The following is a 22,846-nucleotide window of genomic DNA, read 5'->3' as shown; positions in this document are numbered from 1 at the left end:
GTCGCACAAAAGGGATGAGTCGGGTTGTGTCCTGAGGAAAGTTGCAGAGACAGAAGTAGTATAGCTAGCTGACAGTAGGGTTACTAGGGTACTTGGGTGGAGAAGTTACTGGTTGGAGAGATACATGGGAAGTGTGGTATAAATTTGTTTTGATATTTTGGATAGAATTTTTAATTAGTATTGGAAAGTTGAGTTGAGTTATTATTACGTAATATGATTTGAATAAAATGTGTTCACTAAAGTATTTTGATTTTATTATTTGTGTTGAGTAAATTGTTGAATATTTGTTTAGTATATTTTTTATAAATGATTTATTAATATAATGTTTTGGTGTATTTTATTAAAATAATTTATTATTATAACATAACAATTTATCAATTTACATTTTAATAATATTAAATATTTGATTGGTAATTTTGTAACCACTAAATATTAAAAAAAAAAAACTTACATTAATTTCAAGTACTAATCCAACTGTTTAAAAACACCGTATTAATACATATATAACAAAACTATTAATCATTAACCATTAGAATCATTTGTACATATATACTCCATTAACAATTACGATATGGTCATATGTATTGTCTATAGTTTAATCGTTATGTTATCCCATGCAGTCATCATGTCGTCTATAATACCCTATTACGGTTGACTCAACCCCTCTCTATTTTCGCCATCTTCTGCGACCTTTTGGTCATCAAAATCTACTTGCTCATTGCAGCGGTGATTGGTGTTTGGATGAAGAGGGACTGAAGAAATAAAAAAGAAGGAGAAAGAAATAAAGAAGAAAGAAGGGCAGATGACAGGTGAAAGAGAGACTTGTCACGGTGGTTAAGGGAGAGAGACTGAAGAAATAAAGAGGAACAAGAAGAAAGCAAGAAAGAAAGAAAGAAGCAAAATAAAAAATTGCAAATGTAGACCCCACCAACATAACGGTCAAATATGACAGGAGTAGTATTTAGTTAATACAATTTTTGTTGTGTACACCTTAATTAATTTTTGAAATCTATTAAATACTCTCTAAGTCTAAAAAATCATATTATTTTGGTTAATAACCCTAAGATTTGACCCAAAAAACTTAAAGAATTCAACAAACTTTTTTAACCATCAGACCAATCCCTTAAAGGTTAAACTTCCCCTCCTTTTCCATGCATGGGTTTGTAGGAAATTTTGTGTTTTTCATGTTTTGGAGAATTAATTTCGGTATATATAGACATATTTTAATTATAAGCGTAAACAAAATATTTTATCATACACTTTTGTGGGCAATTATACGTTTAAATTTTGAATAAAATAACCTTTACATAAAGAGGAAGGTAGTGTGAACCTCTGGATCATTCTTTAATAAAACAAAATATTCTATCATTCTTTTTTGACTTATAATAATCGGCTGCATAATTCTTTGAATTTGACATTTATAATAATCTTTGCCTGACGGCTGACGAAACTTCTTTACTAGTTAGTTGGTCGTAAAATTAAGGTGGTGAAGGACTATGGAGACTTGTCGTCTTCACCGCCTCAAATAAGGGGATGGATGGCCGCCAATCTTTTTACAACAGAATATAATTAATTAACATAAAGTGTCACATGACAATTTCCTAATTATATTATTTTATCTTAATTTTTTGACTTGTAAAAAGGAATTGATCAGAGTCAAAAGCCGGAGGATGCCTTGCTTTGGTGCAAAATTGAATACTTTAATCCCCATTCTCATATTAATGAAGTAGATATATCAATTCAACTTGCTGCCAAAGTCATTGGAATCAATTACTGTCTCCTTGGTTCTGTTGGATATTCACATTTCACACAAGCAAAAGCTGCAAAACTACAGTGTAATCGGCATATATTTTTGAGGAAACGGCATATTTTCATGAGGTTTGGCAAAATAAGTTGCATTTATTCTAGGTTCTCCAAACCTAGTGTGGAAAAATGTAAAGTTTTATGATATTTCATCGCTAATTACATTTTCTCAAGTAAATTATGACTTGTAATTTACAAATATTTTATAATAAACCACTTGGTTTATATGACGTTGGATGACAAGACTTTAACCATCTAAGTAGATTATCCTAAGGTCTTGTACTCGAGTCTCATAATACATATTTATATAAGCCGTTACATATATAATACTTTATCCATTGACAAAAAAATTCTGGCCAGGGCGGTGGATTATAAAAATCTGATTGTTATTTATGAAAATGAGTAATTAGCGATGAAATTTCACAAAACTCTACTTTTCTCACCCCAGATTTCACTAAACCTAGGGTGTGAAAATGTATTTCGACCTATTTTATATTTGTTAAATTAAATAAGGGTATTCTTTAGATTTTTATGAAAAATTTAACTTCTTGATCTTTTGAGTTTTTACGTGTCAATTTCATGAAGGTTAATTAAAAATGTTCAGCCTTATTTAAGTTTTTCAACCTTCATCAGGGGATTTAATTGGTATATTTACAAACCTTTGGGGCGTGAATATCATTATCAATTATCATACCGTCCAAAATCACCCAACGCCCATCTTTAAGCTTCATCATCCAAAACCCTACCCTTGTGACTAATCCCTAAACCCATGAAGCGCACTGAGTCTTCCTGCGAAAGCTTCAGTCTTTCTTCTCAGTTAAAGCTAAACCCAACAAAAAAAATATTAGATACATAAATTTGGGTTCAGGGGATGAAGCACTTACTCTGATAGAACTTTTATTAAAATTTGGGTCAACTCTGGAGGAAGTTCGTTTGACTTTACTGCAGTCCTCACAAATTCCAGTGGGAAGATTTTTTTACAAATTTGAAGGAATGCTTTATGTTCTTTTACGAGATTGATATGGAGATGGATGAGATTTGTATGATTTTCCGATCTCATTCCATGTTTCTGGGTACATGTACTTTAAATAGAACTAGTAGCATTTTTCACTTGTTGAATGTTGGGAAGAACGACTTTGTGAATACATCCAGGGGAATCCCAACAATCTGAAAAATGTAGTTAGGGGTTCAAAAGTTGAACGATTACCGAGGTCACGAGACAGAGAAAGATCTGTAATGGTGAAGACTAAGTTCTTGGAGGACGTGGGATTAATACAGAATCCATGTGTAACAGAAAGAACAGTCAAGGCTTTTCGAGGCAGAGGAGAGGAGCTTCAGGAGAGATTTGATTGTATTGTGAATGCTGGCTTAGATAGAAAGGATGTTTCTGAAATGTTTAGAGTGTCCGCTGAAATTCTTAGCCAGAAAAAGAATGTCATTGAAGCGAAAATCGATTTTCTTGTGCATGATTTTGGTTATCCCATATCATCTTTATTGCCATTCCCATCATATTTAAACTATTCAATGCAGAGGATCAGTACTTTGAATTATTACTAAGGATTTAAGAAACATCTCATCAATCTAGCAGCAGTTGCTTGTACATTCTCTTAACTGTTATTTAAAATAGGTATTAGAGAGTTCAATAGATGACCACATTTCTTCTCTTTCTCTCATCATTATGACGCCCTAATTTCGCTTCCACGCCTCACAAACAGGTCGATTAACTTGTCTCATCGCCTCTTATGAAACTTTCCGATTTGATTTTGTTATCTGATTCGAACTAACAGTTCATTCCTGACGAACCTGATGTAAACTACTCACAGATCACTCCAACAGATTCAAAACAAATCAATAACGATTGAGAAGCAATAAATTGGAATATTCCTCTATATTGATAGGTAAAGATCGAACAACAATTCAATTGGAAACAATAAGGAATTCACCCATGAAAGTAAAACTAACCCAGCATTTCGAGGAGCTGAGAACCTCCTTTACAATTTCCCTCTAAAATGTTTCTTGTCCACACCGAATTCATGCCAATGCCACGTGGATAACTGCCCTCCCACTTGCAACCCGCACGCTGTGTGCTTCTTCTATGCATTTGGTGTGCTCCTTCTATGCCTTTTGTAAATGTGTACTATCAATTCCCATGAAGAATAGATATGATTTTGCTTAAGGGCCAGACATTTTTGCTTGATACTAGCAACAACTTCTTGGTAGTAAACGAGAAATTACCAAAACCCTGAACGATGTTGGAGAACATTCAATATTCATAGACTCTGTACGTTGGAGAAATATATTCCAACGATGTTTGAGTTTGTGCGGGAGCATCAATATGTTTCTTCTTAATACCATTAACCACACGCGTAGAGACTCTGTCTGGAGATTTGACCAACCTTCAGTTTCTGCAATATCAGCTTCTTGAAACACTGCCACTTGTGTTCACCTTCACCCAAGGTGAATGAACAAGTTGCCATAAAACAAGTATTCTTTTTGAATTTCCAGGTGCAACAACATAATTGGAATCCTGTGGAAAATGAGAAACAGGAAATGTAATCAATCTTTCAGTTAATAAACTAACAGCAGAGAAATCAGAACCAGTGATACAAACACAAAAATGTCCTGATGAAACTTACTGCATCCACCTCAAAGCATTGTGAGATTTGCGAGTAGACATGGGTTCCTATATCATAGTGGATATTGTCAATCCATCCATAGTTTTGATCAATTTCTGTAAGCTCATCCCTGAAGTGATTAATGATACTAAGAGATAAATACAATTTTAACTTCCAGGTTTGAGAAAATAACTTCAGCAGTAGAAAAACAAAAAGAGGTTTCATGAATTCTTGAGTTCGAGTTTCCACAGACATTAATAGGGATGACCATTGAGGAGTTTATCCAGTCGTTAACTTCAAGATCCTAGAGAATTAGTTGAGATACTTGTAAATTAGCGCTGATACCTCCTGTAAAAAAATAAAAAATAAAAAATATTTTGGCGGGTTATAAAGTCTTACATCGCCATCAATTTAAAGGAGGGACGGCCCAAGGCTTAAAGTAGTTTATTTCTTAGCACATCCCACTACTTGACTAAGCACACTTTTTATTGCGAACTTCCTTATCAATATATAATGGGAGAATGTATAAGCTACCCTCAATGTTCACAAATTTATTTCCAGATCTGATTGTAACAAACCCTCAAAATTTGAAAAATGTATCAATGATAACCTTTTTCCTTTAATAAAACCGCCAAGTTTAAAACCTTCATCACTCATACCCCTTTGCCTAACAAAGTTATATTGCCAATAGGTTTACAAAACACTTTCTTATAAGAAGTTATTATTTTACCCTTAAAGCCAAAATTAATATTTTACCCATCTAACATTAACACAACATATAAAATGGAGTTAAGGTAAAAGGATATTAATGATACATTTTCCAACTTTTAGGGTCTGTTTAAACTGTGCAAAAGTTATTAATCAAATGTAACTTCAAAACTTTATGGTCCTTATGAATAGTCTTGATACTCTCCCAAAACCCCTAAAGGATGATTAAATAACAAAAATCCTTCAAAAATTTCTAGAACAACAAAATTTCTCCTACTGTTAAGTTTTAGTTGTTAAAAAAAAGGGTAAGAGGGTATGTTAGTTAATATACTTTATTCATAATAATGTAAACTCTAATGCTCACTAACTGTTGGGAATTTTTTTTTTATCCAAAGAAACCTCAAAAGAAGGCTTCTATTAAGTAAGAGTAATACTAGTTCCACAACTCAATCTCACAATTCTCAACATAACAGCTCGTAATTGGTAAGTTCGCAAATGGGTTCCAGGTGCTTGCTATAGGTCTTGTTTGCCCATTTACGAGTTGTCATGTCGAGGATTGTGAGATTGAGTTGCGAACCTAATATTACTAATTAAGTAATATCTTGGGAGGGTCAATTAATTCTTCTTTTCCACACAAAAACATGATGGCTAATTCCCTAATCCCCACTAAGCTTATAAATTTTAAGCGCCTCTATACTTTTGAAAATATTGCTGACAACTCCTCTGTTAAATTACTAGTTATTTACTTAAATTATATGAATTTTAAGTGAAATAATAATGTTATATTTATTAAACTAAATAAGGGTATTCTTTAGATTTTTGAGAAATGAGGTGTTTAGAATAATTGGGCTGTATGCCTGTATGTAATCAAGAGATTATGTAATTTTTTGTTTTTATTTCATGGATTTATTTTGCAAAATTTATAACCTTTACCTCTAGGATTTAATTTATGGGCCGACATACATTTTCCCACCCTACGTTTAGTGAAACTTGGAGTGGGAAATAAATTCGCCAAACCTAGTGTGGAAATATGTAATTCAGCCTTATTTATGTTTTTCAAACTTCATCAAGGGATTTAATTGAAATATTTACAAACCTTTGGGGCGTGACAATATTTATCATACTGTCCTATATTACCAAACGCACATCTTACCCCTTGTCACTAAACCCTACACCCACGAAGGGCACTGAACTTCCAACGAAAGCTTCAATCTTTCTTCTCAGTTAACGCTAAACCCAACAAATAAACTCCAAGGTCAGATACTGCATATTCATTTTCATCCAGCTTAATTTCTCCTTTTGTTGCTTTTTATGTATATTTGGTCACAGTAGTTATGACCCATTTGCAGAAACTTGGAACAACATCTATTCTCAAATGGGTTTCTATAACTTTAGTTGAAAACTTCATTTCCGTATCAAAGACACCATTTTGGCCATCTGGGTCTGTTTACATTGCTCAAAACTCTGGACTTTATGGAACAAAAAGAGGGGTTGTGAATGCAAATATTGAACATAAAGTTAGAATTTCAGCAGTTAGTAGGACTTTGGTAGTGATTCTTAGGCTTTTAAGCTTATTTAGCGAGATGGGTTTGAGTGAGGAGCAGTTAGGTACATTAATCCAGCAACATCCAGGACTACTCTTGGAGGGTTCGGGGGACAGAGCACTTACTTTGATAGGGCTTTTATTAAAATTTGGATCTACTCTGGATGAAGTTTTTTTGACGTTTCTGCAGTTCCCACAAATTCCAGTGGGAAGCTTTTTCACAAATTTGAAGGAATGCTTTAAGTTCTTTTTCAAGATTGACATGGAGATGGATGAGATTGGTAAGATTTTCTGATCTCATTCCTGTTGGAGTTGTCGACTACTTCAGCATTAATGGGTAACGGAGACGCACTCGGGGGTCCCACTGCCCGATCAGCGGACGGGTGCCCCGCTCCCCGGTGAGCGGGCGGGGTCGCAGGGGCAGCGCCCCCGAGCCCGTAGGCGGTTTTGGGCTTTTCCATGTATAACCGCTGTAGGATTCCTTTTAAGTTATTAATTCCTTTTTGGGTTGGGCTTAGGAATAGGAATTCTTGTAAAACTAGGTTTAATCTCTTAAACCTAGTATATAAACATTCTTTTCTCTTGTTATGAGTGTGAGAGCAATTCATTCATTGTAAACGAGAGAGGCGAGGCATATTTCAATAATATTGACTTAGCTGGACGTAGCTCACATTGGGTGAACCAGGGTAAATCGCGCGTATAATTTCTTTGTTTACTGTTTGTTTTGTTTTACTATTATTATTTTGTTCCTGTTGCTTCTCTATTTCGTTCAATTCCATGTTGCTGGGTACATGTACTTTAAAGAAAACTAGTAGCATTTTTCCCTTCTTGAATGTTGGGGAGACGCAACTTTGTGAATACATCCAGGGGAATCCCAACACTCTGAAAAATCTAGTTAGAGGTTCAAAAGTTGAATGATTACTGAGTGCAAGAGGGAGAGAGATGTCTAATGTTGAAGGCTAAGTTCTTGGAGGACGTGGGATCTGGATTAATACAGAATCAAGTGAAATGGAAAGAACAGTCGAGGCTATGCGAGGCAGAGGAGAGGAGCTTCAGCAGAGATTTGATTGTATTGTGAATGCTGGCTTAGATCGAAAGGATGCTTCTGAAATGATTAGTGTCCCCTCGTATTCTTAGCCATAAAAAGAAGGTCATTGAAGCAAAAATCGATTTTCTTTTGCATGATTTGGGTTATCCCATATCATGTTTATTGTCATTCCCATCATATCTAAACTATGCAATGCAGAGGATCAAGCTTAGGCTTTTGATGTATAATTGGCTTACAGAACAAGGAAAGGTGGAATCTATGTTTTCTTTGAAAATTCTCATTGAACTCTCGAATAACAGATTCATGGAGCGATATGTAAATCAGCATCCGGAAGGCCCTCGGGTTTGGCAGGAGTTGAAGAAACAAATTTATTCTGAGCAGTAGAAGTATGTTCTTGTAGTTTGTACTTCCTTGGGTGCTGCCATTCAATGATCCAAGTCATTGCTAGCAAGATTCATGATTTTGTTGCTCTACGAGCTGAGAGATTCATCAAACTGTTATTGTCCGCGCACGGATGCTAAAGCTGACTTCCTGTAAGTAGCCTGAGTGAAACTGTGAGAAACGGATCAGCACTTGAATTATTACTAAGGATTTAAGAATAGTTCATCAATAGAGGTGTCAATTGAGCGGCTCCGCTCTGCTTGGCTGCAGTGTCGAGCCAAGTTCGAGCTCATCAGATTTCGGCTCAAAAAGCCGAATGGAAAAGTGGCAAAGTGGAGAATTGGAGAGTTTTTTTTTTTTTTTTGTGAGCTTGAGCTCGAACTCGAATTTTCAACGTCGAGCTGGAGCTCAACATTATAGCAAACGAGCAAAGCTCGATTAGCCCAAAGCTCGGTTCAACTCCTTTACACCCCTACATCAATCTAACAGCAGTATTCATGCTTGTACGTTCTCTTAACTGTTATTTAAGATAGGAATTACAGAGTTCAATAGATGACCACATTTCTTCTCTTTTTCTTGTTATTATGACGCCCTGAATTTGCTTCCACGTCTCACAAACAGGTCGATTAACTTGTCTCATCGCCTCTTATGAAACTTTCCAATTTGATTTTGTTATGTGATTCAGTACTAACAGTTCATTCCCATGAAGAATAGATATGATTTTGCTTAAGGGCCATCGTCCCTCGACATTTCTGGGTTGTAAGCCTTGACAGACATTGCATCGATTACTAATATGAACTAGATGAGCCTTCATTTGCAGCAGGTACAAGCTATTTTAAACATAAACTCTTAAATTATGTTGATACATTATATTTACCGATGGATATAAAAAAAAAAAAAAACATATTTTCTAATGTATCGAATATTAATCGCCATGTTTGGCTTATTATTTTATCCCTATTCTCAATCCTATTCTCCAAATAATGTTTGGCACATTATTCTAGAAATATTACCCTATTTTTTTAATTACTTTTAAACCCCATAAGGTTATTAATTTCATCAAATACACCCTAAAAATAAAATTTAAAAATTATCAAAAACACCCCCCACCCATACTTGCCAGATTCGATAACCACCGTCGGTAGTAGCCGGAATCTGTACAACGGCCTACCTGTTGATCATAAATGGTCGGAAGTTCACCGATCTGACCTTTTCTGGCCAGATCCACCACGTGACCCAAGGTGAATGAACAGGTTGCCATAAAACAAGTATTATTTTGAATTTCCAGGTGCAACAACATAATTGGGATCCTGTATAAAAAGAGAAACAGGAAATGTAATCAATCTTTCAGTTAAGAAAACTAACAACAGCAGTAATACAAACATAAAAATATCCTTTTGAAACTTACTGCATCCACCAGATTGCATTGTGAGATTTGTGCGCAAACATGGGTTCCTATATACTTTATTTTGTACAAACTAATGTAACAACGTGCATGTTGGATTTATTTTATCATAGATGAGTTTGTATACGTAGTATTATATATAATGAAATACAGTTTTTATAAGTATTTATAATGAATAATGTTAGGCCTACAACTCAATCTCACAATCTTTTTTCATAATCCCTAACGTGATAACTCGTAATTGATCAACTTGTAAATGAGTTCCACTCGCTTGCTATGGGTCACGTTTGCCCATTTGCAAGCTAACCAATTACAAACTGTCACGTTGAAGGTTGTAAGATTGAATTGTGGACCTAACATTATTGATTTGTAATACTTTCTGAAAATCGTGGATAGCAATAGAATTAAGGAATCTTTTAGGGCATTTATGTAATTACACCAATATAAAATTTAAAAGTTTAATTTGGATTTTGAATATTTTGTGTTTGAGATCCTGAATCTATAAAGTTTAATGAATTCGTTTTGGTTTCTTACTGTCACTTGTTTTTCTGTTGATGCATTGATGCATCTATAATTACCCCAAATGCCGAATCTGTTGCTTTCAGCCGATTGTGGCAGGATTGCTTCTTTTGCTATGCCTTGTTAGAACTAGTTGTAGTTTGCCATCCAATCCCAGATGGTTGCCAGAGTCTTCTTGTTGCATCTCTTTGCCTCTTTAAATTTTGTTTTCGCAATAGCCAGAGTCCTTGATAGTTTGCTTCATAATTATGTCTTACTGTCTTTGAGACAGCATTATAACTCTTGATGCATGCATATGGGCACGCTGTCGGTTGTGTTTGGAACCAGCCAAAATTATACATTAAAAATTTTCATAGACGGAAGTGGCATGCTCGCAAAAGCCCAGATATGAAGAAACAAGGTACGTACTCCTCTCCGTAAGTTCGAATGTTCCCTTTTTGAGAGTATTAACCATTCACAAACTTTATTTTACCTTCTGGGTTCTTTTGATTATTCACTCAAAACTGTCAGAAATCTTGGTCTAGTGTCAATGTTTGATAATAGTATGTATTTTTTCTATTATTTTCTGTTTAGAATGGCTTAAAATTTTTACATTTAAGTAATTCTTTTGCAATTTGTTATTATTTTTTGGTTCAGAAAATTAATGGTAGAGAAAAGCGTGGTTTAGCACATGTTCGACGAAATGTCTCGAAGAAATTGAAATGCACCTACTGATTTGAAACACTAGTTTGTGTGGCAACTTGCCAGTGAAGTGGATCAAAATGAGTGTAGTATGGCCAAGGCTTTTAACACCTAATAACCTTTCTCAGATCATTAGGAAGCAGAAGAATCCACTAACAGCTCTTAGAATTTTCAATGAAGCCCTAGAGAGATACCCCAGTTATCAACACAATGGTCCAGTTTATGCTACAATGATTGGCATTCTTGCAAGTTCGAATCGAATCATGGAAATGAAAGAAGTTATTAATCAGATGAAAGAGGATTCTTGTGAGTGTAAGGATAAAGTTTTTGCCACTGCTATACAGACTTATGCAAGAGCTGGATTGTTGAATGAGGCTGTTTCGCTTTTTAAGAACCTTTCACAATTCAATTGTGTGAATTGGACTCTGTCTTTTAATACCCTTTTGAGGGTAATGGTGAAAGAGTCTAAGCTTGAAGATGTTCATCAAATATTCTTGGAGAGTTGTTACGGATGGGAAGTGAAGTCTCGAGTTCAGTCTCTGAATTTGCTAATGGATGTATTATGTCAACGTAAACGATCTGATCTTGCATTGCAAATTTTTCAGGAGATGGATTATCAGGGTTGTTATCCTGATAGGGAAAGTTATCGTATCTTAATGAAGGGTTTGTGTGATGATGAGAGACTTCATGAGGCACAGCACTTGTTGTATTCTATGTTTTGGAGAATCTCTCAGAAGGGTAGTGGTGAGGATATTGTGGTATATAGGATTCTCTTATTTGCTTTATGTGATAAAGGGAAAGTTCAAGAGGCAGTGGAGATTCTTGAAAAGATTTTAAGGAAGGGGCTTAAAGCTCCTAAGAGTTGTCGCCATCGTATTGATCTTAGTCCATGTAATACTGGTGAAGATATAGGAAGTACTAAATGTTTGATTAGTGAAGCTTTGATCAGAGGCAGCATTCCCAGTTTGGCTAGTTACAATGCAATGGCTATTGATCTATATAATGAAGGTAGGATTGATGAGGGTAATAAACTGCTTGACGAAATGCGAAGTAAAGGCTTTTGGCCATCACTGGTGATTTATCAGGCAAAATTGGCTGCTCTGTGTAAAGAAGGTATGGTTGATGAAGCGGTGAAGGTGGTTGAAGAGGAAATGGTGAAAGGAACTTTAGTGCCCACTGTTAAAGTGTATAATATCTTGTTGAAAGGCCTATGTGATGCAGGAAATTCAAAAGTTGCAGTTGGATATTTGAACAAGATGGCTAAACAGGTTGGCTGTGTTGCTAATGAGGAAACATATGGCATTTTAGTGGATGGGCTGTGTAGAGATGGTAGTTTTATTGAAGCGAGTAAGATTTTGGAGAAGATGCTGATTAAATCTTATTGGCCTTCTGTTCACACTTACAATGTGCTTATAAGAGGTCTTTGCTCAATAGGCAGGCAATATGAAGCAATGCTATGGTTGGAGGAGATGATCAGCCAGGGGAAGCTGCCAGAGCCTTCTGTTTGGAGCTGCTTGGTGGCATCTGTATGCTGCAATATGGCTGACATGAATATTTGCAATAAGCCCTTTGGGCAGCTAAGTGTTGGTGACGCAAATGCGGCTTCAGCTGAAACACCTTTTGTAGGATCAGCAAGTTCAAATCCTCAAGATTGAGCAAAAGCTTTTCATTTTTGAGGTGGATGGGAAATATATTGGGCAAGAATCAGATTAACTGAAAAAACAGATTTCATGATCTGGATTGTGCAGTGGCCAGAGGATAAATTTTGTACGCTATCTGTGAAAGATTCAAGTCGCACTTATTCAGAAAGTTCGAGGATCATCCCTGTCAGTGTGGTTAGATGAGCGAAGCACTCCTTAATTAGCGGCAATGAAGGACATCTTAAAAGGTGGGAGAAGCATCAGAGCCATGACTAGAGGCCAAATCAGCTGTAGAAGCCAGAAAAACAGATTTGGGATTGCTATTGAATTGCAATTGTACAATTCCAGGATGATAAAACAATATTCTTCAGTCATAATCTAAAAGAAGCAGAAAGGTTGGATTCTTTGGTTTTTTGTTGACCAAATGATAAAATTCTTGTACGGTAAGGCCCCCATATGTTTACACCAGAACAGAAACATGGTTACCTCTTAACTTGTGGGAAAAGGATACTGTGAAGAAAAAAGGAGAGTTCTGGTGGGTTAGGCTTAGGTAGACTAATTATGGGTGTCTTTCTTCTCCTGTGTGTGTTGAAGAAGATGGTAGAACGCTATATGTTAGGGTTGGTGTTATCTTGGAAGTCTGGTTTTGGAAGCAGCACAAGGGTTTCATGCCGATGTATTCTATACTCTCTTCTTCACTAGATTTTGTCTTATAGACTTGATTGATAAATGAATTCATAAGTTGCTACTGTTAGGATTAATTGCGAGAGTCCTCTATTTATATCTTAATTTACTAGCCTTCATGTTATATACTCTGTCATGATCCAAGTGATAAATGAATTCATAAATGAGTTTATTTTTTTGTTATACTAGCTGGAATGAAGTAAGAAAAAGAAAGAATGGAAAGAGAGACAGAATCAAAGAACAAAAATAAAGAAATATTGTAAATTTTCATCAATGGATACTATAATTTTATGAAAAATCTTGATTTTCGCAGTTACGATACAGTGTCTTTTCAGGTAAACGGCTTAGAGCCACGATCTTCTTGAGTCCTAGTACAGTATGAGACTGTTAAGTCATACTAAATTAGATGCTGATTCTGCATTGGAATTGGGATCAGAATGCTGCAAAATTTTCTCAATCTTCTTCACCACATAATTCATTTTTGGCCTGTCAACTCCTGATTCTTCAACACATTTTCATTGCCAGATCCACAAACTTTTCAAAACCTGTGAGTGTTGCATCCAACCCAATGGTTGAATCAAGAAATTCGTAAATGTTGACTAGATCTTTTTCCTTATCCATTGCTACCTTTATCTCTCTTGCAATATGATTTTCTCCTTGTATTGGTCCTCTTCCAATTAATAATTCCAACATTAGCACACCGAAGCTATAAACATCACTCTTTTCGTTCAATTTTTGCATCATGTAAATACTTAGTATCCAAATTGAGAGCTACTTTTGTTTTTGTCATTAAATGATTCATAACAATGGATACTGACATGTGCAATATTTCCCTCACGCAAATAGCCCAAATTAAATACTATGTCACACGATATAGCACTTGAACATATTGTACTCTTTCCTTAAATTTCTTTTTTCAGTAATTTTTCAGACAGTTTGTGATTAAACAAAGTAACACTATAATATCAATGAGCACCATTTACAATAATAATCAGAGGGTATTAGAGAGGATGGAGGCTCTGAACTTTGAAGACATGGTCGTTGAGAGAAGCCGAGTTAGATACAACCACGGCTGGTCATATTCAAGAAGTATCTCTAGCCTTCTCCATGGTTCTAAATCTGGCCTTCTACGCACGGTGTTGAACCATGTCGCTTTTAATTTCATTTGTATTGTATTTCAAGGAAAGGAACATGGTCTAATAATTGGCGATAAACTAATGTGAACCCTTATATGCACTGGAACTTACTACGTCATATATAAAGTAAGCTATTGAAGAATGATAAAATAGACTTCCTTCAAAGAATCTTTTGAAATATACTCATATATAAGTATCTGTTCATCTTGTTCCAAGCAAAATCCCAATATGACGTAGAACGTCTAGCGGATGAATTCATGGAGAAGACTGAACGTCAAAAGTCTATGTGTAAAGCCCAAAGGTTCTAAATGCAGCTGATCGTCAGAAGTCCATGCGTGAAGCTTAAAAGTTTTGAATGAGCATGTCTTATTCAAACGGCTATAACTTTTGATTCGAGAAGAGTTATAGGGCCCGTAAAATACTGTTGGAAAACTTATTTCGAGCCCGTCAACATGGGACTGATTTAGCTGGTCGAAGGTTGTTATCGAGGTCAAAACCCACCGTTTTGGCGTGTTTCGAGGCTGTTTTAGTGTTTTATGCGTTTTTTTCCTATTTTATTTCGGGTTTTCTTGTTTTAATTAATTTAGTTTTTGTTTCCTTTTGTTATTAGGAGTCTTATTAGGGTTGATTGTCACCCTATATAAACTTATTTTTTTTTTTGGATGTTGTTTAATAAATTATTCAGTTTTTACTTCCGGTTTAAGTTTCTAGATTGAGACTTGTGTTATCAGTTCTAAAGGTATAATCGTGTGCTAGTCTTGTTTATCATGCTAGCTCGCTGCGTCACAATAGGTGGACAACATTTTTATGATGGACTCTTGATAGAAGCTCAATCTCAGTTTTGAATTCTAGTGCACCTTGTAAACATCCTTGCTTAGCTCGTTTTATGGCAATCAGTTGTCCAGTGGGAAGAGTTCCCCCTATAAACCTGCAAAGATTGATGTTGACAGAATCAAAATTTTACAATGTATTGATGCCAATTTTAACTTCTGATATTTCAAACAACCAAACAAAAAATAATTGTTTGGTAATAAGACAGAATGGAACCTTTCCATAACCCCGGGATCCTATGCCGTTGTCTTCAGAAAAATTGTTTGTGTAGTTGCAAAGCTCCTGAAAAGAGAAGCATCTGGCTCCTTTCAGTTCAGGAATGCCACCATGGCTTTTGTTCAGGTCCTGGAGTTCTACATTTGTACAACATAATCAACAAAGTACAACCAGGAAAATCGGAAGTGTGGTGTAAATGTTTTTAAGTACCAACACATTTCGTTTGATTCACTCTTTCCACTCCTCTTCCAACGATATGCAAGAGACCCAGCAAGGACTAACAGTATCAAAAAGGCACAACCACCAGCTGTTGTTCCAATGATAATGCCATTGCTTCTTAACTTGTTTGATCCGGTATTGTTTGGTCCTTTTCCTCTGTTGTTTGGTCCTTTATTCTCTTTTCCTGTAGGTTCTCCTAAAAGATGTCACACACACAGATGCATCAAATATCAAATAAAGCAGAATTGTAATGATCATGTTACTTCTATTTGAATACCAGAAGTACCTGCAAAGTTCTGATACCGATCAGCAATAAAGACGTAAGGCCCAAAAAAGGATGGAGATTTGTAAGTCTGGCTGTTAAGTAGAGATCCAGTCGTAGAAATTCCTGTTCGATTGATTAGACTTCCCCTATGCACATTGGCAGGTGGGGCTGCAAATCTTATCTGAACCACAAGAAACAGGTGTACAGTTCTTTGGTGGTGTTGAACAATTGGAACTCAGTTGGAAAACTGTACAATCTTCTCTTCTCCCCAAGTCCTGCAAATTGGATTGCCTGCAAGCCTGTAAAATTATCGAGCACTTTGTTGTCTTAGCCACAACTTGTAGAACATCTTCATTAGGTAACCACTTGAGACATTTAAAATAACAGATGGAACAAACCAATCTCAGATAGATTGAAATACAGATGCAGATATGTTAAACTGTATTTTGACAAACCATAGGAGAAAATATTTTTGAAGTCTAAAGAAATTAAGCCTTACGTTAAGCCAATGCTGCTTGCGTCTGTTTTAACCATGGTTGTCAAATCGAGTATCGTATCGTATATCGAAAACCTAATTTTTTGAATCGTGTATCGCGTATCGTATCGTATCGTAGGATACTGTCTTTTTCAAAAAAAACTAATAAAATAATCAAAATTTAAAAAAAATTAATATAATTCCCAAGATTAATTAAAGAATTTTATGGTATTATAGGCTTTAAATTATGATATTACATAATCAAAATTAATCGTAAAATTAAAAATTTATATTATTTTCTCTCAACCATTCATATCATTTCCAAGATCAATAATATCTCCACTTATATTATTATTATCATGTAAAATGGATAACACGTATTCCCCTTCACTTACTCCATATAAAATAGGTAAATTTAGACAAGTTTTAGTGAATCGGGTTGGGTGACCCGGTTTCGACCCGAATTTTTCTTTGGGCCTTTGGCCCAAATTAATAAAGTCGTATCGATCCATATCGATATTTTTAAGGATACGAACGGATACGTATCGTATCGTAGGATACATATCAACGTATCGAAAGGTTTAGGATACACTCTCTGATATGTATCGTTGGCAACCTGTATCGAATCATATCATATGATACGTATTGGGTATCGTAGGATACTAACAACTATGGTTCTAACTGTGTAAATAGATATTAAATTGTTCTGCAAATTGATGAACTGCAGCTGGTTGCTGTGCCTGATGCCAATATTCAAGCTGCCATTAAGCTGGTTGTTTTCAAAACCCTGTAACCATATTGTGTCAATAAAATCAAGATCTATTGCCATCATATGGAGATGTCTTAGGGAACTCTTTTAACATTAGGAGCTGAGGAAATCAAATGAAATTTTCTGTACTGATGATGTGTTATGTTGATCCTCACACCAGTAATGCTAGTTCCAGAACCCAATCTCACAACCCCAAACGTGACAACTCTCAAATGGGTCCTGCCTACTTGCTATGGGTCCTGCCTACCTATTTGCGAGCTGATTAATTGTAAGTTGTCACGTCAGGAGTTGTGAGAAAAGGTTATGAGATTGAGTTGTAGACCTAGCATTACTCTACTCACACAATCTGTAGTTGAGAAAGACTAAACAAGTCAGAAGGAACTTGACCTTGAAGTTGAGTCTGCTACATCATTCTGTCAGATGAAATAGTTGATTATTCTCCTTAGAGTCTAACTAAAGGAAATATATGATAGAAAGACATTTTCTGAAGACTCAAAATGATATATATAGGAAGTTGGAAAGTCTTCTAGAGTAGTTTTTGAGCAAGACAATCGTATCGTGTTTGGTAAAAATTGAATTAGAAGACTTTACATCAACAAAATACTTCAGATAATTCAATGCGTTGTTGATTCGAGGTCTATATGTGTTGCATCATCTGTGCATTGAAACTATTGTTACTCATTGAACGAAATAGAGAATGTACAAAACCAAAATAACAGACAAACAAATCACAGATAGTAAAGAGAGAAAATAATACGTGTGATTTACTTTGGTTCACTCAATATAGACTACGTTTAGCTGAGTCAATATTATTGTAATACTTTCTCACCTTGCTTGTTTACAATGAATGAATTATCCTATGTTGCTATCATACTCAGTGGAACCTCCGAATACATCTGCGTAACTCATTAATATCGAAGTAGTCGAAAACTCCAACACTCCTGTCCCTACAGTTCATAATATCATATAAATAAGTTTTGGAAAAGCTTTACTGACCCTCATATCAGTGATGACTGAAGATATAGAGTTACTAAACATTTTCTACTCACAAGTTAGGTTCATGCCAGTAAGGTTGGGCATGGGACCAGTCAAATTATTGTTGGACAACAACCTGGAAAAAAGGGTTATCAAACACTCATTGTTATATATAAGAATATGATGACAATCCTAAGCCAAGCTTATCGTCCATGGATTATTTTCAGCTTACAGCTCAGTAACATCTGAAAGATTGTTGAGATTTCAAGGAACATGCCCATTCAATGAGTTCCTATCAAGGCGTCTCTATTCAAAGTCAGAAACTTATCAGAACAAAAGAAATCTATATAATCTCATTGTCCGCTATCTTTATTAGTAATTCACACAAACATGGAATCTAGACACTCACAGGACCTCCAAAGTTTGCACAAGCCCAAGCCTGGAAGGAATCTTGCCAGTGAGTTGGTTTGCCATAGAGTAGCCTATCCCAATGATGATAAAATTGAGAGGGGAAAAATGAATGAGAATCAACAGAAGGTAAGGCTTAAATTAACAATTTTCCTGATATAAAAGGAACTTTGCAACCTTACCTATCAGAAAGTGAGAAAATTGAAATGGAATAGACTATTAGATGTGCATTTTTGTACCATAGAGATGGAGTTAAAAACCTTATGAAACTTACAGATGTATCAGAGTCATGTTTGGACTGAAAAGTTGATCTGGGATTGAGCCTGAGAGTCGATTTTTTCCTAGATGACTCCGGATGAAGGTCAGAATTCAAAGCGATATTGAATATAGAAATCATTGCTAAACAAATTAAAAAAGAGAACTAAAAAGCCCAAAGATAGAACTTCAATCTGGAGTAGCAATGAGAAGGTACAGTAATTCACCTCCGTGGCACAAACATAGAACTTCAATCTTCAGAGAAAAAAAAGCTTACTATGGAAACTTATAGGACCCAGAATACGCCCCTATCCAATATTTTTCATACATTTTTAGCATGATTGGTCGAGATGCAAAGGGATTGCATTTTATTGGCAATTTCAGTAGTATAAAAAAAGCATTAAAGAGTCAAAATTCTTACAGGTAGACCAACCGCTGTAGAGATCCAATAGATGCAGGAATTTGTCCAGAAAAACTGCAACCAACTAGAATTCTGAAAGGTAAAATAAACAGAACATGATTTTTATAAGGATTGTGACAGAATTTTGTTGTTATCTGATGGTTTGAGAAGAATATATTTCCTTTACAAGGTGGTTAGTTTCTTCAAATTCCCAATGGATGTTGGAAGAGGTCCTGTCAGCCCTGTAAGTGAAGAGTTCATGATCAAACAAGTGAAAATGGAAGGCATATTTTTCTAACTTCCTACCATTGTCAATTGTCATTTGCACTTTACTAAAGACATTCATAAGAAGAAAATCTAAATTTGCCTGCTATATATTGGCTTATTATGTAAAAGCCATATTGTATAATAAAAATTCATGTGCAGATAGAAGACATACAGAGTTTGAAGGTCGGATAAAACTCTGATGTCTGCAGACCTTGTTTTAGCTTTAACATGTAAAAACTCAAAAGACCAATAAATTAAATGGAGATCGCACGCGGATTAGTGCACTTAATTCCTTGCCAATTGCCTCCACAAGGATCTGAACCCTCCCAATTTGGGGGTGTGTTTTTCCAGACATCATCATAATATTTTAGAACAGCAACTGCATCAGAATCCAGTCAATCACCAAATATTGAAAATTGTAAGCACGCGTTCGCCAGAAACATAACTAATCAATATATATTAAGATCAATTCTTACTTGTAATTGTTATTAACTAATCAAAGTATAATACTTACCATCATTATCAACAGTATAGGCTGCTATGATCAAACACCGAAGGTAAACTGACAGTAGAAATAGTTGGATTCTTGAACCCATTTCTGATCATTAAAACTATGCTTCAAATTTGAAGAAACTTCAGAATATTCTTTGCTTTTATCATACAAATAAAAGTTACCTGTTAAAAGCGTAAAAAATTATAGGTCCCACACGTTTTCTAGGAGAAAAAGATGTAAATTAAAATAAGCATCATGGGTCAAAATCAGCATTTAATATATACCTTTGTTCTTTTTCATTTATTTCTTTTCTATTCTTATTTGTTCAAGAGTCCATCGGGGTAGAACAATCCAAAGTTGAATCTCAGTCAACTTTAAACTCAAGAAAAGCTGAAATGGGTAGAACACTTTGTGGATGATAATCTTTCAAAGCAGTTAAAGCTGAATAACTTGAAGAAAAGAAAGTTGACGCTTTATTCATAATTACAAAGACCCCATCATCATCAAGCTTTAAGACCTTTACAAAGTTAATTACTTGGATAAAGACCCTGTCATCATATAAGAAGGTTTTCAGTAGAATCTCTAACTCAAAAGTAATCATAGAACACACCTGCTGCTAAAACTCAAATACCTAGCTTCTGTATGAAAGCAAATATACTAATTATTACAATCAATTGGAAAGAACCAGTTTAGAAGACAGAACAAGAGTTTGATGCCTTTTATAAAACCCAAATCCAGTTCACCATCCGGGTTGACGAAGAGTACTGGTTTCTCCCGAACAGGTATGAACTTCACAATCAAACCAATTGGCAATGTGAAGGCTGCCAATACAAAACAAGTTAACCATTGGCTACAATTCAATCCCTCTCTAGAAGCATCCTTCTTGATCAACAACTCCACCATCAAAAACTGAAGAAGTATAGTTATTCCCACAATTCCAAGAAAGAAGCAGTTCTTGTGAATGCCTCTAAAAACATTCTTGCTCTCCAACTTCCTTGCATTGAACGCATTCAATAGCTGACAAAGACAAAAGGTGTTGAAAATCATTGTACCTTTTACTTGAGGACTCATTTTAAAGATGGACTTGCCTGCAAAATTTAAGATTAATAAGATTAGGATCTGGTATAGAGCTTGAGATAGAAGATTCCTCCACACAACGTTTGTTATAAGGGGTTCAGTACAACCCCTAGGTGGCGTCTTCATCAGATCATCAGTTGGCCTTTCAGTAGCTAGCGCCAATGCCATTAGTGGGCCCATGATGAGGTTCACCCATACAAGTTGACTTACTGTTAGAGGAACCGCATCACGGGAAACTAGAACTGCTACAAAGTCGATGACTAGAGCTGCAACATTAAGGGTGAGTTGAAACTGAATGAATTTTTGGATGTTGTTATAAACACATCGTCCCCACCTTAGAACAGTAACCACGGTTGCAAAGTTATTATCCAATATGATGATATCTGAGCTTTCCCTAGCATCCTCGGACCCGCAGTTGCCCATCAAAAATCCTATATGAGCTTCTTTTTGGGCATCGGCATCATTGGTGCCATTTCCAGTCACTGCAACCACATGATTTTTATCTTTCAAACACTTTATCATCAGAAGTTTGTCAGCTGGAGTAGCCCTTGCCAATACCCGGATCTTATCAACCTTTTGCTTTCTCTCTTCATCCGTATAGTCACGAAATTGTATGCCTTCTACCACCTCATCACTTTCCGCTTCGGCTCTCAACTGTAGTACTCCACAATCGGTGGCTATCGCTTTTGCTAAGAAAACATTGTCCTCAGTGATCATTTTGATGCCCACTTCGGCGGATCGGCAACTTTCCACGGCTGCTCTTATCCCTGGTTGACATGGATCCTTCAGAACAACAATTCCCAGCAAGGTTAAGTCATCTTCTTTCGTAAGGGTAGTTCCATCCCGAATTTGAGTGTGCGCAAAAGCAATGCATCTAAGGCGACTAGTTGCCATGCTATCTATTATATTTTTTATTTTTCCCTTTTCATTTTCATCCATGGCGTTTATGATCCCATCCTTCCTATAATAATGTGAACACATAGCTAGGATCATCTCAGCATCTCCTTTACAGTGTACATGGACAATATTATCAGCTTTTTTCCTCACTGAAACCGCACTTTTTTTTTCCTCAGCGATGAAGGTTTCAACGGCGGTGAATTTTTGCATAACTTCTTCCTCGTTCATACTCAATTTTTCGACAGCCCACAGAAGAATTGCTTCATCGGTTGGACTACCAGTTGTGTTCAAAACAGCCTGTTGGTGGAGTAGTTCACGAAGAGTCGAGGGAATTTTACTGCAAAACTCTTCTTCGATGGATTCTTGTCCAAGCCAAAATTTAGTCACTTTCATCTGCCTTGATGTCAATATGCTCCGTTCATCGGTACAAATAACTGTGGCTGAGCCCGTTGTCTCGTAAGCCGAAAGTTTCCTTACGATTGCCTTATCACCCATCATTCTTTTCATGGTACGATCAAGTGTGAGATTTACCACCAGTGGTAAACCTTTTGGAATTGCGGCTAACCAAATGGCAACTGAAGCTTTAGCAAGGCAAGCAATTGACCTCCAAACATCATCGAAATCAGTTTTACTACCATTTGACTCCTTCTTTCCATTCTCATGATCTTTTGTTTTCCCAGTGAAAAAATGAACCAAAAGATATAAAAGAACCAAGAAAGCCGCTGAGAGACCTACTCTTCCAATGCAGGAGCTTCGTTTGTCAACCCGAGCTTGTAATGGAGTTCGTTCGTTGGATTCAGCGCCTATAATAAAATTGCTCAGCGCAAAAACCGTTACAATCAAAAGGAGAGCTATAAAAATAGTTCCACCTTCATACCAACCATCTTCCAACCCGTGTTTTTTTATCCCAAAACCGAGAGACGCTGCAGACCATACGAGAAGGCAAACTACGGTGGCGTCTTTGAAAGCCTCCATAATGAAACGTAAAAAGCCTTTTGGCGGTAGCTGAGACTGAGACCTCCGGCTAGTATCTTGGTTGTTGCAGCTGGCCAAGGCATTTTCCAAGTCATTTGGCAGCAGCATGTCGCACAAAAGGAATGAGTCAGGTGGTGTCCTGAGGAAGTACGTACACCTAA

At 36.0% G+C, this 22,846-nt stretch overlaps 2 protein-coding genes and 2 pseudogenes across 2 annotated transcripts; 2 read left to right on the top strand and 2 right to left on the bottom strand.

Moving 5' to 3' along the window:
- The first annotated feature begins 7,621 nt into the window (after nt 1-7,621).
- Nucleotides 7,622-8,239, top strand: LOC116106948 (annotated as a pseudogene).
- Nucleotides 8,240-10,015: 1,776 nt separating this feature from the next.
- LOC116106947 (pentatricopeptide repeat-containing protein At1g05600-like) lies at nt 10,016-13,152 on the top strand. Its single transcript, XM_031393255.1, has 2 exons — nt 10,016-10,422; nt 10,659-13,152. The coding sequence occupies exon 2, from the start codon at nt 10,784-10,786 to the stop codon at nt 12,356-12,358; it is 1,575 nt and encodes a 524-aa protein (XP_031249115.1). The 5' UTR covers nt 10,016-10,422; nt 10,659-10,783; the 3' UTR covers nt 12,359-13,152.
- A 1,051-nt stretch (nt 13,153-14,203) lies between these two features.
- LOC116106979 lies at nt 14,204-19,839 on the bottom strand (annotated as a pseudogene).
- Nucleotides 19,840-20,100: 261 nt separating this feature from the next.
- Nucleotides 20,101-22,793, bottom strand: LOC116106978 (calcium-transporting ATPase 12, plasma membrane-type-like). Its single transcript, XM_031393289.1, has 2 exons — nt 20,422-22,793; nt 20,101-20,284 (listed from the first exon to the last, which is right to left on the bottom strand). The coding sequence occupies exons 1-2, from the start codon at nt 22,791-22,793 to the stop codon at nt 20,101-20,103; spliced, it is 2,556 nt and encodes an 851-aa protein (XP_031249149.1).
- Nucleotides 22,794-22,846: the final 53 nt, after the last annotated feature.

This window comes from Pistacia vera, unplaced genomic scaffold, assembly GCF_008641045.1.
Source record: "Pistacia vera cultivar Batoury unplaced genomic scaffold, PisVer_v2 Contig525, whole genome shotgun sequence".
NCBI classification, from domain to species: Eukaryota; Viridiplantae; Streptophyta; class Magnoliopsida; order Sapindales; family Anacardiaceae; genus Pistacia; species Pistacia vera.
Note: the sequence above shows the minus strand (reverse complement) of the source record. Positions and strands in the feature narration are given on the sequence as shown.